The sequence below is a fragment of the Phyllopteryx taeniolatus genome, chromosome 14 (assembly GCF_024500385.1).
Source record: "Phyllopteryx taeniolatus isolate TA_2022b chromosome 14, UOR_Ptae_1.2, whole genome shotgun sequence".
Lineage (NCBI taxonomy): Eukaryota > Metazoa > Chordata > Actinopteri > Syngnathiformes > Syngnathidae > Phyllopteryx > Phyllopteryx taeniolatus.
The window spans coordinates 10,084,895-10,100,358 of record NC_084515.1 but is presented as its reverse complement, the minus strand read 5'-3'; the positions used below and the strand labels follow the sequence as shown (position 1 = coordinate 10,100,358).

Genomic DNA, 15,464 nt, shown 5'->3' with positions numbered 1-15,464 from the left:
AACCATTCACACTCACATTCACACCTACGGGCAATTTAGAGTTGTCAATTAACCTACCATGCATGTTTTTGGGATGTGGGAGGAAACCGGAGTGCCCGGAGAAAACCCACGCAGGCACGGGGCGAACATGCAAACTCCACACAGGCGGGGCCGGGGATTGAACCCCAGTCCTCAGAACTGTGAGGCAGACGCTCTAACCAGTCGCCCACAGTGCCGCCTGGGTGCTAACTTACTGTAATTAAATTACTTTATTTTTAAGTAAATTACTTCACCCACACCATAACTTTAGAGCATGATTCGACAGAACGGCGGCATGTTTACGTACAACCGTCAGTGCTAGCAGTAGCTTGCTAAGCTACATAACGTTTTATTGCCTGCTTGCGAGCCGTATCGTATTAAAAGTACGTAAACATACCTCGAGCAAGCTTTAAATGAACGTCCTCTCCTGTCCTGAGCACCGGTGACCACCAACACACGTTTTCCACCCATTTTGTTCTTACAAACGCGGCGCGATCCACTCTTGTCGTCACCGACAAGTTTGAGTTGACAAGATAAAGTCCAATGATCGTAAAAAACGGGATGCGGTGGTATCTGAATACAAGATTTTATTGCAGTAGTCTAACAGTGCAATTGTGAGAGCAAATTTGTCTTGTAGTTTGATCCGGGCATTACGTGTTCTTCCACACCGCCGTTTTCTTTTTTTTTTTTTAAATAACTTTATTGGCCGTCAGATATTTCCAATACTACGTCAAACGACACGAGACAAGGCTAAAAATAAACTAGCATATGGATTCAAATGTACTGTGCACGCGGCGACGCGGAGTAAATGTCTTTTCCGACATTGATTGGATCGGCGAATTATGACATTAAAGCCGATCAGCATAAAATACTAAATATCTGCCGATACCGATCAGCCCGATAAAATTGATATATATGCCCTGCGATTGGCTGGCAACCAGTTCAGGGTGTACCCCGCCTCTTGCCCGAAGATAGCTGGGATTGGCTCCAGCACGCCGGCGACCCTCATGAGGATAAGCGGAAAGGAAGATGAATGAATATATATGTGTGTGTGTATATGTATATATATGTATATATATATGTGTGTATATATATATATATATGTATATGTGTGTATATATATATATATGTGTGTATATATGTATATATATATGTGTATATATATATATATGTATATATATATATGTATATATATATATATATGTATATATATATATATATATGTGTATATATATATATATATGTATATACATATGTGTATATATGTATATATATATATATATATGTGTGTATATATATATATATATATGTGTATGTATATATATATATATATAAGTGTATATATATGTGTGTGTATATATTCATTTCATTTGGTATTTTTTTATTTATTCTCACTCTTTAATTGGTATATAATTTCTTCACATTTCCATCATGAATTAATTAAATAGAATATATTAATACATTAAATAGAATCTGAATGATCGTAATGCTTTATTGATCCCAGGGTGAATTTGGTATTCTACAATGTAGTTATATATTTCATTATTTCTATCCTGATGATGGTAATCCTATATGTATATTTATTTTATTACATTTTATCTGTGACTTAAAAGTAAATTAAACAAATCTATGGGGGGGGGGGGGGGGGGGGCGGGGTTCCAAAAAAAATATTCTTACTGCTACTTTAAAGATATGTTCTTTGAAATATCTTGTGTGTGGGTGTTGTGTTGTCATCAAAAGGTGAACGAAATATTTCATTAATTGTCAAAGGAAATGTTAACTTCGGCTGACAAAAGAGAGAACAGGCAATTTGAGTATAATGACAGATACAATTTAGAAAGAACTTGCAAGTTAGAACACAGGTTCAAATACAACCCGATGACTGCTCTAACAAATGTCTGCCTATTTCTCCTTAGACAGTCATTTATACACACTTGAGCAGGTAGTTATCATCTGCCTCATGCAATTGCCCCCCCCCCAACCATACACATATTGCTTTGTCTCACAGCAAATTGATAATAAGATATCAGGGAGAGAGAAAGGACCAAGGTCTACTTTATATGATTATTTAGTTATAATTATTTAATTATATGAGGTCATAATTAACATAGAATACGTTTTTAAACATTAACAAGAAACCCACCCTAATATTACCCACCATATTTTTGTCTTCCAGTTTGACTATCATAGTTTTGTTCTTTGTGTTTTTAGCTGAAAGGACCAATGAGGTCATTGTTGGCACAGACCAACTGATGGAGATCTAAGTGGCCTCACCTGACCATCACAACGTGGATACCCGGTGACACACTTTACACAGCCCTTTTAGTAAATTGTGTTTCAATAAAAACTCAAATCCACTCTAGTTTCATTTTTTTGACATTGTGCATTTGTTATTGCCGCTCACTTCTAATTGGCTTACTCGATGATTGAGTTCCACTTCCACCCTCCTCTGTGTTCGCAGTGTGTGAGTGCACGAGTTTGGCGTTGCACGCTGCGCAGCTGTGAAAACCAGAGAAGTCGAGCAAAAGCGGTGGGAGTGGTGACCACAATGGAGTGGGGGTTTCGTTTATTTGTACACAAAAATGGTGTATGTGTCAGTTCTGGACCACCCAGCTTGATCCTGTATCAGTTAACACCAACACCCCGCCCTCGCACACACTCCTCGGAAGAGGAAGCATACTCGCAGCCGACGCCTTTCTTCTTTCTTTTTTCCTTCCCCCCACCTCATCTTTTTGCCCCTTTGCGGTCACAAGATTTATCGCATCCCTTTGGCGAAGCGTTTCTTAAATTACAGGTTGGAAGTTCTTTAGTCACGAAGGGAGACGACGCGGACAGAGTTGTCTGTGTGGAAGCTTTGTGTTTGCGCGTGATTTACGACGGCCTTGCTTTCCTTTTGTGTCTGAGGCTTTGCAGGAATATAAAAACAACCAAGATGATTTTTGATGTGTCAGTAGTGGTCGGAGTAAAGCCTTGCTGGTGAGAGAGTAGTAAAACCATTACATGAAGTTTGCTTTAAAAGCCCCCATCCAATGTCGCCGTAAAGTCACATTGGTGGCAGTAGCCCATCATGTGGTTCATCAAAACCTCGCTAACCACGAGACTCTTTTCACAAGTCTTAATTCTGATGAGGTCACAAAAAATAAAAATCTTGTGCGACGCATTAGCTGATTGAAGCTGTTGGGCAAATGGCGGTAACTTTTAACATGCACTAATCACAAAAACTTTAGGGTAATCATTTTGAGGGTGAAATTTTAGATTGAACCTACAATGCACGATAACCTTCTCTAAACTTTTATAATCGTGCAGGATAATCGTAGACATCCGATTATTGGGCTTTTGCTAACTTTAACCAGAAGTGTATGGCTGGCTCGTTGCTGTTAAGATCCCTGTTAGTTCTGCTAAAGGTACTGAAACACTGAGTAGTTGGACACGTGCATTCATTTTTAGATTTATTGAGAAATTTCACTCGAAAGCCGTATATCCGTAACTTTTTGTGAGGAAGGGTAAGTTGTATCTCTTACATCCGTTGTGGGCTGATCAGATCAACAACTGATGAGTTTAACATTAAGTAGAGTTATATGCATACCAATAATCCGGAAGAATTTTAGCATTGGGCATTTAATCGACAAACCACAATGATGTCTTAAACCCAGTCACAGACTCATTTTGACCTATGCTACGCATAAAAAGTGGAGCTTTTGGATTTTGATGGAATAGGACCGGCGGCACGGTGGACGACTGGTTAGAGCGTCTGCCTCACAGTTCTGAGGACCGGGGTTCAATCCCCGGCCCCGCCTGTGTGGAGTTTGCATGTTCTCCCCGTGCCTGCGTGGGTTTTCTCCGGGAACTCTGGTTTCCTCCCACATCCCCAAAACATGTGTGGTAGGTTAATTGACAACTCTTAATAGTCCGTAGGTGTGAATGTGATGAATGGTTGTTTGTTTCTATGTGCCCTGCGATAGGCCGGCAACCAGTTCAGGGTGTACCCCGCCTCCTGCCCGATGATAGCTGGGATAGGCTTCAGCACGCCCGCGACCCTAGTGAGGAGAAGCGGCTCAGAAACTGGATGGATGGAGGGAATAGGACCTTGAATGCCAAAACACATGATGGGCGATTAATCGACTTCAAGCTACAACCGTTATTACAGAGCGATAGAGTTGACGCGTCAGCTAGTCGACTGGTGGGTTCAGCCTTTACCGGAGTGTAGTTGTAATTATTTTAAAGGTCCCATATTTTGGCTATTTAGACCTCCATAGATTGACTCTCTCTCACATGGACTATAAAAATGTCAATTTCATTTAAAAAAAACCTCCTTGTTTTTGTCATACGAGTGTCCAGAAAAGGCCCCTCTGACAGCTACTTCTGTTTGACCCAGTTTTGTATCTGTTTTGTCCATATTTGTTTAAAAATACCGGCCCCTTTCCTCTGCTACGTTGTCTCCGTGTAGAAGACCCATTTCTGAGAGCACATATTTGTTATGTTGACAGCACTGGTTCGGAAACGGCAAAGGAAGGCGGAGATCTTCGCTAGTGACGTAGATAAGCTCGAGAAATTCAAATGACCTGATTTCAGGCCTCTCGGCAGAAAAATGTCAGGAGCTCAGAATGCGTGGACGATTTTAATTCATATTTTACATGTTTACTGAAGCACCATGAGACAGCAGTACTTCCCAAATACAAAAAAAAAAAAAAAAAAACGTTTGGCAAAATACTGTATGTCATTTCCCCCTTTGTCATTGGGGGAAAAAAATGAGTTTTTTTTTTTTTCTCTGACTTTGGGGTTTGGACTGTTCCAGTGGTACCATATTGACTCCAGTCACAGCGTCTACATTTGAAAGGCACACCTGAACATGTGAATATACGACTTAAGTGCAAACCACATTTAAGGCTCTCACACGACGCACTCTTTGTTCACGTTTTTCACCCATCTCACACGCTGACCTCTCTCTCGCAGCTCATGATGAGACATGGCAGCTGCCGGTGTTTGCATAAAGCTTTTGTGTATTTGTACAAAGACCCCGGAGTCTCTTCAAGACAACGCCACTGTGGCTGAGCCCACCTACCAGTTCATTTGCGTGTTTGCTCATGTGTATGTGTGTATGTTCACACATTAATGCCTACGTTTACCTGTGTGTGGCCAATGTTAATCTGCCGTCTCACAAACTCATCGCACCACTGATTGTGTGTGTCTGTGTGTGTGTGTGTGTGTGTGTGTGGCAGTTTAAATTCTGGACCTCAGATGTCACTTTGACCTTATTCTCTTGAATACTCTAAATAATTTTTCACGTTGCAACTTTTCCCCGCTTGTATTCTGACTTTTTTCTCTTAAGATTATGAATTTTTCACAATTTTACAACTTTGTTCTTGTCAGAAAATATTGTTAGACTTTTGTCATTCTTTAACGATTTTATTGGTTGAATATTTTCCCCATTATTCTTATGATGGTTTTTCCACATAAAATTCTACTTTTTACTCATAACATTGGGACTTTTTCCAGATGGTCTTATGACTTTATCTTGTAATATTACAACTTTATTCTAGTGATATTTATTTATTTATTTCAAGAAGGTGTTGTAATATTTCGACTAGCTCCACAAAGTGCCTTACCACTGTGGCACTGTAGCATAGCCTTCGCATTTGATAAGTTATTTGTATTTATGCTTTAAAAAGTTCACATTTTGGAGATTTAGCCTCTAATAACTGTTGCAATGATGTGTGTCAAACCACGTTTCAAGTCGTGTGGTGGCATCCTACATCGGTTGTTGTCGAGAGAATGATCATCTGGCATCAATGTCCCGCTTTGAATGGAGGGAATTTCAACAGGAATGTTCACATCGGGATTGTTTTCAGCATGGTGTGGTCGCCTCAAGTGTTCCAAATGGGTGTCGACAGTTGATCGTCCAGTTGTGATGTTGACACCCTCTGATGTCTCAGATGTCCCTCCAAAATAAAACACAGCTGTTGTTACTGGTTGGTTCCTCCAGCCGTGCTAACCCTTCGCACTCGTCACGACACGTAGTACGTGTGGTCGTGAAGAATTGGCTCTCACCGGCCAAGTTTTGGACATATCAGCCTTCGCCTTTTGTTTTCTTTTAAAAGTAATGAAAATGATGTCTGGAAATGAAAGTGTAGAGTTGCAATGAGTCACTCCGAATAAGAAAATAAGTGCGTTTTGTGGAGAATATCAGTTGTTAGAGGGAGTGTGTGACCTTCCTCATGTCAGATTCAGGAGGCGAGACGTGAACTGCGAACATAAGGACGCAGGTCTATGCCTCAGATGTTTTACTTGGATGCTTTTCATTTAAGAATGAACACCATATAGCAGGGTGCACACTTACCCATTTTTCACACACACACAAACACATTTCTAAAGTGGTTCACAAAGTTGCTAAATATTAGGAATGCTCCAGGATCGGTTTACTTTGTGAAGCACTTGACTTTTTTTTTTTTTTTAATGTGACTGATAAAAAAACATAAAAATCTAGCAACTTCTTGTGGTGTTATTAAAGACTTCTGGAGACTCCCTACAGAGCAGGATATGTTTACCCCTCTGCGTCCTGACTGCAATTGAATGGCGCTCATGCAAACAAACACTAGTTTATCCGCGCTCCTCCCAAAAAAAGTGAGCACCCACAAGGATTCTATTGTGTTTTCACTCATGGAATCACTACTTCCTCACAAAGCTCAGTAACGTTTTGTCAATTAATGTAGCGGGGGTGGTATAAAACAAAAATACCCCCACGTTGACAATTTACCTGAACATTTGCTTGTGTTAACACTGGTAACACTTAGCTAATGCTAATCTGTGTTAATTCGGCGATTCCTTTTGGCTTTGACATTATAATGCTTCGGTGTACCGTGTTCCCCTGCTATATTGCAGTTCACTTAACCATTGCCTCGCTACATCACAGTTGGGTTTTTGTGGAATGCATCTACTTGTCTAACACGAAAATCCCCACTATATCGTGTAAATCTGTGCTTTATAACGATTGTTTTTTTAATGGGTTTTTACGATGTATTAACTGTAATGCATTATCATGTGGGAAAGGAGCGTCACACTCACCGATCCACTTTACAGCTGTTTATTGAACACCAGGAGAACAGTAAAACACAATAACACAATGGACACGCTGACGCTGGAGCTGCTGTTGACCACCTCTCACACCCGGACACTCACGGAAGACTTGGCGACATCCCCCACCATGCTCGGCCTCTCAAAGCACATGCAGAATTTTACACGCAGCCACTGCAAGAGGTACAGTATTTTCTATACATTTTATGCTTGCATTTTCTTTATGTTTACAATGTGTTGAAACATGTGTTTAAATGTGTTCAAAGTGTGTGGTACAGGTAAAGCTATTTTAGAAAAAAATTCTCAGCGTTAGCGGGTCTTTTGTCAAAATGGAAAAAAAACGAAAGCTCACTGACACATTTTCAGGAATAGCCAGATAGCAAGATTTACTTTGCTGTTAAATTTCACACCTGATGGGTTGGCAGGCACTCCGGCGACCCAACTATTTTTATACAAAAGTCAGTTTGACATATGTCCCTGTTTTTTTTTTTTACTGTTCTTGCAGAAATAAAGCTTAAAGAATCATTTCAGCAGATAGGACAGAACCTGGAGGTGGAGACAAAAGTGGACACGAGGAGAAGGTAGGGTGGAGTTGTAGCTCTAAGTAGGGGGGGGTAGGTGGTGGGGGGTGTTGCGGTGGTGGTGTCTGTGGGGGGTTGGCCGAGTAGCTGGGTGGCTTCATGGCTTGAGGGCTGATCGTGGGTGAGCAAGGAAACAGAGAGCAAGGGAGCGGCCCACCCAAGTCGCAGTCAGTCAGAAACCTGTGTGTGTGTGTGTTTGCCTGTTTGTGTCTGTGTGTGTGTGTTTTCTGCTGACCCTGACATATTAGCACAACACTTCCTCAATTTGTCTTCTGTGTTCTCCGGCCACAAATGAATTTCCTCCCTCCCAACTTTTTTTTTTCTCTTCCACATGCTACCTTTGAAGATGACCACCCCTCACCCAACCAGCCCACCTCCAACAAACACATAGCAACACCACCCCAACCACGCATACCCCCATCTCTAACTTAAACATCTGAATACATGCGGCCTTTTTACAAGCGCTGTAGTTGCAACACTTGCTTACGTCGCTAGCGATGTGTGTTTAGACAAAGATACCATGTACGGCATCACAACTTCACTGACACACACTCAAACAAAGGCAGACATGCCTGTCACAGTAGAGGCCCCCCAAGCTAATTAGCTAAACATTGGCTGGGTGGTTGATTGGAATCACATCTTAAATGGCTTTGCAGGAAGAAACACACCACCGACCTGATTTACGCTCTCAGGTGGCCTTTTTTCTCCAGTCCGAATGTTTATTGCATCGCCATACATGGAAATTACATGTCTTTCGCCATCCACGTTGGGGATTTTCTGACCACATCTCGCTACAGTCGGCCTGTGTAGGTTTAAAAAATAAAAAAATAAATAAATAAAAGAATGTAGATGCATAAAAGATCACACTGGTCTTAATAGTAAGTAAAAAGATGCAGATGCATGGAAAAAAAAGTGGACATGGACAATTTTTTAGTTAGCATCAGGAAAAGGTTGTCCTATTGTAATGTTACAAAAATACTCATCATTTTATGAGGAAAGATGTACTTTTGCAAGAGACAGTCGTAATGTTATGAGGAAGAGCATTGTAAAGGAGAGTAATTGAAAATACAGTGGTGCCTTCAGATACGAGTCAACCGACTTATAAGATTTTCGAGAAACAAACCGTCGTTTGGCCAGTTTTTTGCTTTGACTTGCGAGCAAAAATGACAGATACAAGCGCTGTTCGGCTGTAGTGAACTCAACTGACATCACAACAAGCAGCAGTTTTGCAGATATTGAGTTATTCTCCAAAAAAGGCTTTAAGCTGTTGAAGTCTACTGTCAAACTAAACAAAAAAAAAAGAGGATTACGTGTTGTGTATGTAAAAGAAAAAATCACGACTGTACTTAGGTCCATTAGCTTAATGCTAACACACAATGCAACATCACATTAACGGGCTAACGAATAGCATTGATAGCAGTGTAATAATCATTTAAGCCATGAATATTTGGACACAAATGGTGGATCGACGCATGTAGACAGACAATTTAACGATAAAGACACATTTTCTTTATCCTGCTAAAAAAATAGTCATATTACTGCTTTATTAAATCACAAATTGAACATATCTCAAGGCACCACTGTAGTATCAATGTTGCAGAAAATAAAGTTGGAAAGTTACAAGAACAAAAGTTGCGCTTTTACGAGAAACGTTGCAAAAATAGTCGGAATCCTGTGAGAGAAAGTCTTTAGTTACGGGAAAAAAATGTAATATTATAAAATGTTATGATAAAATAGGAGAATTGGTGCAATGTCAAAAAATAGTTGAAAAAAAGTCACTGTTATGAGAAAAAAGTAACAACTTTATTATTGTAATACTACAGTTTTATTTTTTTATCATAATAAGCCCTCAAGGGCAAATTGAATAATTGAATTTTATTTCATTTCCTCTAATAATGCGTGAATGTTGCTGCATAATGTGATGCTGGTCCAAATTAGGATTGTTAGGCCTTGGTGGAGGTCTGAGCTCAACTCGGCACCATTCTAATTGTTCTCTTTAATCAGACATGACTGAATGTTGTGAATGGATTTTATTGAAAAATATTTTCCCTTCTGTTTGCTCACATTGTCTCAAACACACTGAGAAAGTTGTGAGGTTTGTTTTAAGAGCACAGGTCTGGGTCGCCGTCACCACCTGCTCCACTCCCCCGACAATACCTCTGTTACAAGCGCACAAACAAAGACTTGACAAAAAGTGCGTTTCTGTGGTTTTGTGTGTTTTTGGCCCCCAGAAAGGCAACCATTCATTAGGGCGACAAAAGGCGCCAAAGAAATGCATTATCATAATTAATCTTGTGCTGAGACTGTGGGTGGCAGCTCCAGCTCTTCTCCAAGACTGACAAGAGGCGTTTTTAAATGGAGGAAAAGTGTCGCTCTGGGTAACTTGTTGCCTTTTCATTGATATTGGGCTTATTATAGAAAAGTGGTGTGAACACTTCTGTGTTCTTGTCAAATATACATGAAGAGATGTGGGTGAAAATGAAGCAGAACACCCAAGATGAAAATGTTTTGCCACTGTGGAAGAACTGCTTTTACATAAGCTTTTTTTCTTTGCTCTTTCATATGGATCGTTGAAAGAGTAGCTGATTTTTATTGCATTTCTATACACATTTTTAAATGCCTTGACAATCAAAAATGTGAAACAGGAGAAAAAGTTCCATGTTTAACAATATTACTGACTAGCAAGTTTTATTTGACCTACATTATACTGAAAACTATAGGATTGAACGTGATATGATGTGAAGGTTTAAATCTATCGAGCATAAATTCGTAATCTTGCAAGAAAAAAATTGTGATGAGAAAAAAGTTGACAAAATATCTCAATCTTGAAATGTAAAATGAAAGTTGTAATGTTAGCAAAACAAATGTCAAAATGTTACTTGAAAAAAGTTGGGATGTTACGACAATGAAGTTAGAACCCTGTGAGAAAAAAATCGTGATGTTACGGGGGGAAAAAAGGCACAATGTTATGCAGACAAAGTCAGTCTTTCAAGAAAAACGTTGAACTCTTACGAGAATAATATTGTAATATTACGAGAAATAAACCATACTGGTGCAACAAAAGTCACGTTACGCGAGGAAAGTTGTAATTATACGAGAATCAAATCGTAATCTTGTGAGAAAAACCTATGTGATAATCATTGAAATTTTATAAGATAGTCAAAAACATTTTAATAGAAAAAGTCCAAATATTACAAGTAAAAATGGTTATCTAACAATCATGTCATAATCTTACAAGAAAAAAGTAAATTGTAATATTATGATAAAAAAAAGTCTTAATGTTGCATTAAAAAGTTGAAAGGTTAAGAGAAAGCCATAACATGAAAGTCAGAATGTTACAAGAATCATTTTTGTAATCTTGCAAGTAAATTGTTGCGATTTTACAAGAATAAAGTCAAAATCTTCTGTGAAAAAAAACTGATGTTACAAGAAAACGGTGAAACGTTTCAAGAAAAAACGGTTTCCTTCCACATCCCAAAAACATGCGTGGTAGGTTAATTGAAGACTCTAAATTGCCCGTAGGTGTGAATGTGAGTTTGTTTATATGTGCCCTGCGATTGGCTGGCAACCAGTTCAGGGTGTCCCCCGCCTCCTGCCCGATGATAGCTGGGATGGGCTCCAGCACTCCAGTGAGGATAAGAAGCTCAGAAAATGGATGGATGGATGTCTATTCAACCCGTTTAAACATCATTGAAAACAGATGTTTTTTTTTATTGTTGGGTGTCAATAGGAAATGTCAACCCACTAGAAATGTTATCAATGTATCTAATACTAAAAGAAATTTAGTTTCAGTTGTGTTTAATCTTTACTACGTTTGAGGCTGTAAAATACAATTTTCCATCCATTTACAATAAAAGAAAGGGGGAAAAGTCATTTTGGAGCAAGCTCGATTCCTCCTTCTTTGCAAAATAAATGCGTGGTGGGTCTGAACTTTGAGGGTGTTGGCTGTTGTGAGGCGGCCGGATGCCAGAGTGGTTCCGTAGGGCTGCCTATGGCACATACACAAGCCCCAGACGGACGGCCAGCCATGCATGCATGGACGAACGGACAGATGGATGGAGTCACTGGGGAGAGATGAAATGTACACTTGCGTGGTGGGGAGAAGTCGGGATGGGGAAGAGGAGGGGAAATAAAGAGTTTCAGGAAAGATGGAGGCATCAAGAGGAGTAAAAAGTAGAGAAGAAGAGTGGATGGACAAAAGGGAGCATGTGGGACACAGTGAGAGTCTTGGTGGGGAGGGGGGCGTTTGTGTACGGACTTCAAGGCGCTGCAGATATCTGTGCAGCGCATGGTCATCTCAGACGGTTTATTTATCCAAGTCCTCCAGACCAGGCCTCGGACCTCCCTGACTTTGTTAGGCTTGAAGGGGGCCCCTACCGCACAACCCAATTCTTCACATTCCACTTGGGCTCCCATTTCCAGCTGCCTGTTTCCCTCTACCACTCAAACCCAGACTGAGCCTGTCAAGCCGTGTTCCAGCGCAGTGGAAAAAAAAGTGCCCTTCCCGAGATGTGAATGATTGGCTACCTCTCTATTAACCGAAGGATAGACGGTGTATTAGTTTGAGGTGTGCCCAAAAAGTGAGAAAAACGGCAGTGGTGATGTGCTAAAATGGGTCCGATCAGTCCACAATAGAATTTGAGGCCTCGTAGCTGCACCATAGTGACAGTTATTGATCAAATATTGCTCTAAAACAGCCAATTTTCTTCACCAATAGGTATGCTGAGGGTAGGAATTGGCGAACACCGACTCCAAAAAAAAAAAATACTACTGCCAGACTAAAGGTGTAGAATAAGGAGAATAAAATCATGGTTACGAGGGAGAAAAAACGTTTATGTGGATAAAATCCTACTAACATTCTCTCTTACGAGAATACATTCCTAATATTACAAGAAAAAAAGTTAACAGTCGTAATATTACAATAATGCACATTTATGAGACAACAATTGTAAAATGATGGGAATGAAGTAAAAAATGTAATTATTACGAGAATCATGTTGTATATAAAGCGAATGAAGTTGTGATAGTATGATGGAAAAGGAATTTTTTATTATTATTTTTTTTTTTAACCACAATAAAGTTGTATTAGCTACAATGGAAAACCCATCATTTTATGAGAATAAAGTTGGAAGAATATGATGGAAAAAGACATTTTGCAAGCATTGTCTGAATATTATAAGGGGAACAAGTCGTAAAAAGAGAATAAAATTGTTATATGGAATTATGATGGTTTTTTAATTATTTCATTATATTAAGAGAATAAAGTCCTAATTTTCTGATAATTTGTTTTTGTATTTTGAGAATAAAGTTATAATAATATGAAGGTAAAAAACTAATAAAATGGGAATAAAATCGTAATATAAGACGAGAAACTGTCTTTATGAGAATAAAGTTGTAATATTACAAGTGACTATAGCACATGAGAATTCATTTTATTTCTTTTCTTTTACTAGCATAGAAAAAAAACCTGTAATGCGCCAAATATAAACTCGTAATATTACAAAAATAAAATCATTATATTGTTTGCCTAATGGCATATTTGCCTAAGTCATTTTTAAACTGACTGTCACAGTATCAATAAATTGTTTTTTTTTAAATATGCTTGCTGAAAATTGTTTTTTTTTCTTCATGACTGTGTAGAGTCTCAGTCTTGTATGTCATGGTAATGCGCAAAAGTTAAATTGAGGCAACTGAACTCGTCATGTTGAATTTGTTGTGTTTCTTGTTTTCTTAAAACATTAGAAATTACTGGCAATTATGCTATTTGGGTAACAATGTGTATACAACGTGTAACAATTTTCCAGAAATCAAGTTTTTACCAGAATGAAATTGTTTAGTCCAAAAAAAAAAAAAAAAGTCATCATTAAAAAGAAAGTTGTAATATTACGATTGGGTAAAATTCATATTTTTGCGCACATAAAGTCATAATTTATTGCAAATAATTCCTAGTATTACGTGGGGGAAAACTGATGGGAAAAAAAGTCATAATATTAAGGGGAGAAAGTCAAAATGTTAGGGTGTATCCATCCATCCATTTTCTGAGCCGCTCTCCTCACTAGGGTCGCGGGCGTGCTGGAGCCTATCCCAGCTGTCATCGGGCAGGAGGCGGGGTACACCCTGAACTGGTTGCCAGCCAATCGCAGGGCACATAGGAACAACCAACCATTCGCACTCACAGTCATGCCTACGGGCAATTTAGAGTCTCCAATTCATGCATGTTTTTGGGATGTGGGAGGAAACCGGAGTGCCCGGAGAAAACCCACGCAGGCACGGGGAGAACATGCAAACTCCACACAGGTGGGGACGGGGATTGAACCCGGGTCCCCAGAACTGTGAGGCTGACGCTCTAACCAGTCGGCCACCGTGCCTAATGTTAGGGTGTAGTGTCACTAAAATAAAATCATACTATTTTGAGGATAAAGTCATAATATAGCGACAAAAAAAGGAAGTCCTGACATTTTACATTAATGAACCCATATAATAATGAGGGAAAAGATCTCGTAATGCTATGAAGAACATATTCGGTATTAATATGTATATTATGATTTTTTCCTTGTAAAATGGCGACTTTATTTTTGTAACAATACAGTTTTAGGTTTTACGCCATAATGTTCCCCACTGTGGCCCTTACACTTTTTCATAGGAAGAAAATAAGACACTGCATCATTGCGTTTAAAGTAACAGAAGCATCCATCCATCCATTTTCTTTACCGCTTTTCCTCATTAGGCTCGCGGGCTGCTGGAGCCTATCCCAGCTATCTTTGGGCGGGAGGCGGGGTACACCCTGAACCGGTCACCAGCCAATCGCAGCGGATATAGAAACAAACAACCATTTGCACTCACAGTCATGCCTACGGGCAATTTAGAGTCTCCAATTAATGCATGTTTTTGGGATGTGGGAGGAAACCGGAGTGCCCGGAGAAAACCCACCCAGGCACGGGGAGAACATGCAAACTCCACACAGGCGGGGCCGGGATTTTGAACCCCGGTCCCCAGAACTGTGAGGCAGATGTGCTAACCAGTCGCCCACCATTCTCTAACAATAAAAGTCCAATGTTAGCTCAAGCTGGTTATTGACACTGTCAGTTGAAGTTCAAACGCAAAAAAAAAATTTAAAAAACATAAATACATATTGTGTATTTAACAAAAAACACATAACTTTCCAGTAGCTTAATGCTAACACACAATGTGAAAGGGCATAGACAGGCTGGTAAAACTATTAACAATATTGCAGTAGTTATAACCCTTAAAAGATATTTGAGCACAAATGGGCGGCACGGTGGCCGACTGGTTAGAGCGTCAGCCTCACAGTTCTGAGGACCCGGGTTCAATCCCCGGCCCCGCCTGTGTGGAGTTTGCATGTTCTCCCCGTGTGGGTTTTCTCCGGGCACTCCGGTTTCCTCCCACATCCCAAAAACATGCATTAATTGGAGACTCTAAATTGCCCGTAGGCATGACTGTGAGTGTGAATGGTTGTTTGTTTCTATGTGCCCTGCGATTGGCTGGCAACCAGTTCAGGGTGTACCCCGCCTCCTGCCCGATGACAGCTGGGATAGGCTCCAGCACGCCCGCGACCCTAGTGAGGAGAAGCGGCTCAGAAAATGGATGGATGGATGGATGAACACAAATGGTGCATCAACGAATGTATACACCGTCCACCCATCCATTCTCTATATTGGTTATCCTGTTCAGGGTCGTGGGGCACTGGAGCCCATCACCGCTGGCTTTGGGCAAAAAGCAGACTACACCCTGAACTGGTCGCCAGTCAGTCGCAGAGCACATATAGAGACAGAC

The 15,464-nt window shown here is 40.0% G+C and overlaps 2 protein-coding genes across 3 annotated transcripts in view; both read left to right on the top strand.

Annotated features, from left to right (window-relative positions):
• The window catches only part of eif2b3 (eukaryotic translation initiation factor 2B, subunit 3 gamma), a 40,706-nt gene extending 38,331 nt beyond the window's left edge, over nt 1-2,375 (top strand). The window contains exon 12 of the mRNA XM_061796678.1: nt 2,230-2,375. Within this exon, the coding sequence (XP_061652662.1) occupies nt 2,230-2,282 (53 nt within the window). The 3' untranslated portion in view covers nt 2,283-2,375. The remainder of the gene's footprint in view (nt 1-2,229) is intronic.
• Nucleotides 2,376-2,492: 117 nt separating this feature from the next.
• Nucleotides 2,493-15,464, top strand: part of ptch2 (patched 2) — a 56,623-nt gene continuing 43,651 nt past the window's right edge. The window contains exons 1-3 of one of the 2 annotated variants that reach the window (XM_061796676.1): nt 2,493-4,198; nt 7,096-7,272; nt 7,595-7,670. The gene's annotated coding sequence lies outside the window, so the exon portion shown is untranslated. Of the gene's footprint in view, nt 4,199-4,737; nt 7,273-7,594; nt 7,671-15,464 lie in introns of those variants that run through there. The other variant, XM_061796675.1, reaches the window with a different exon arrangement.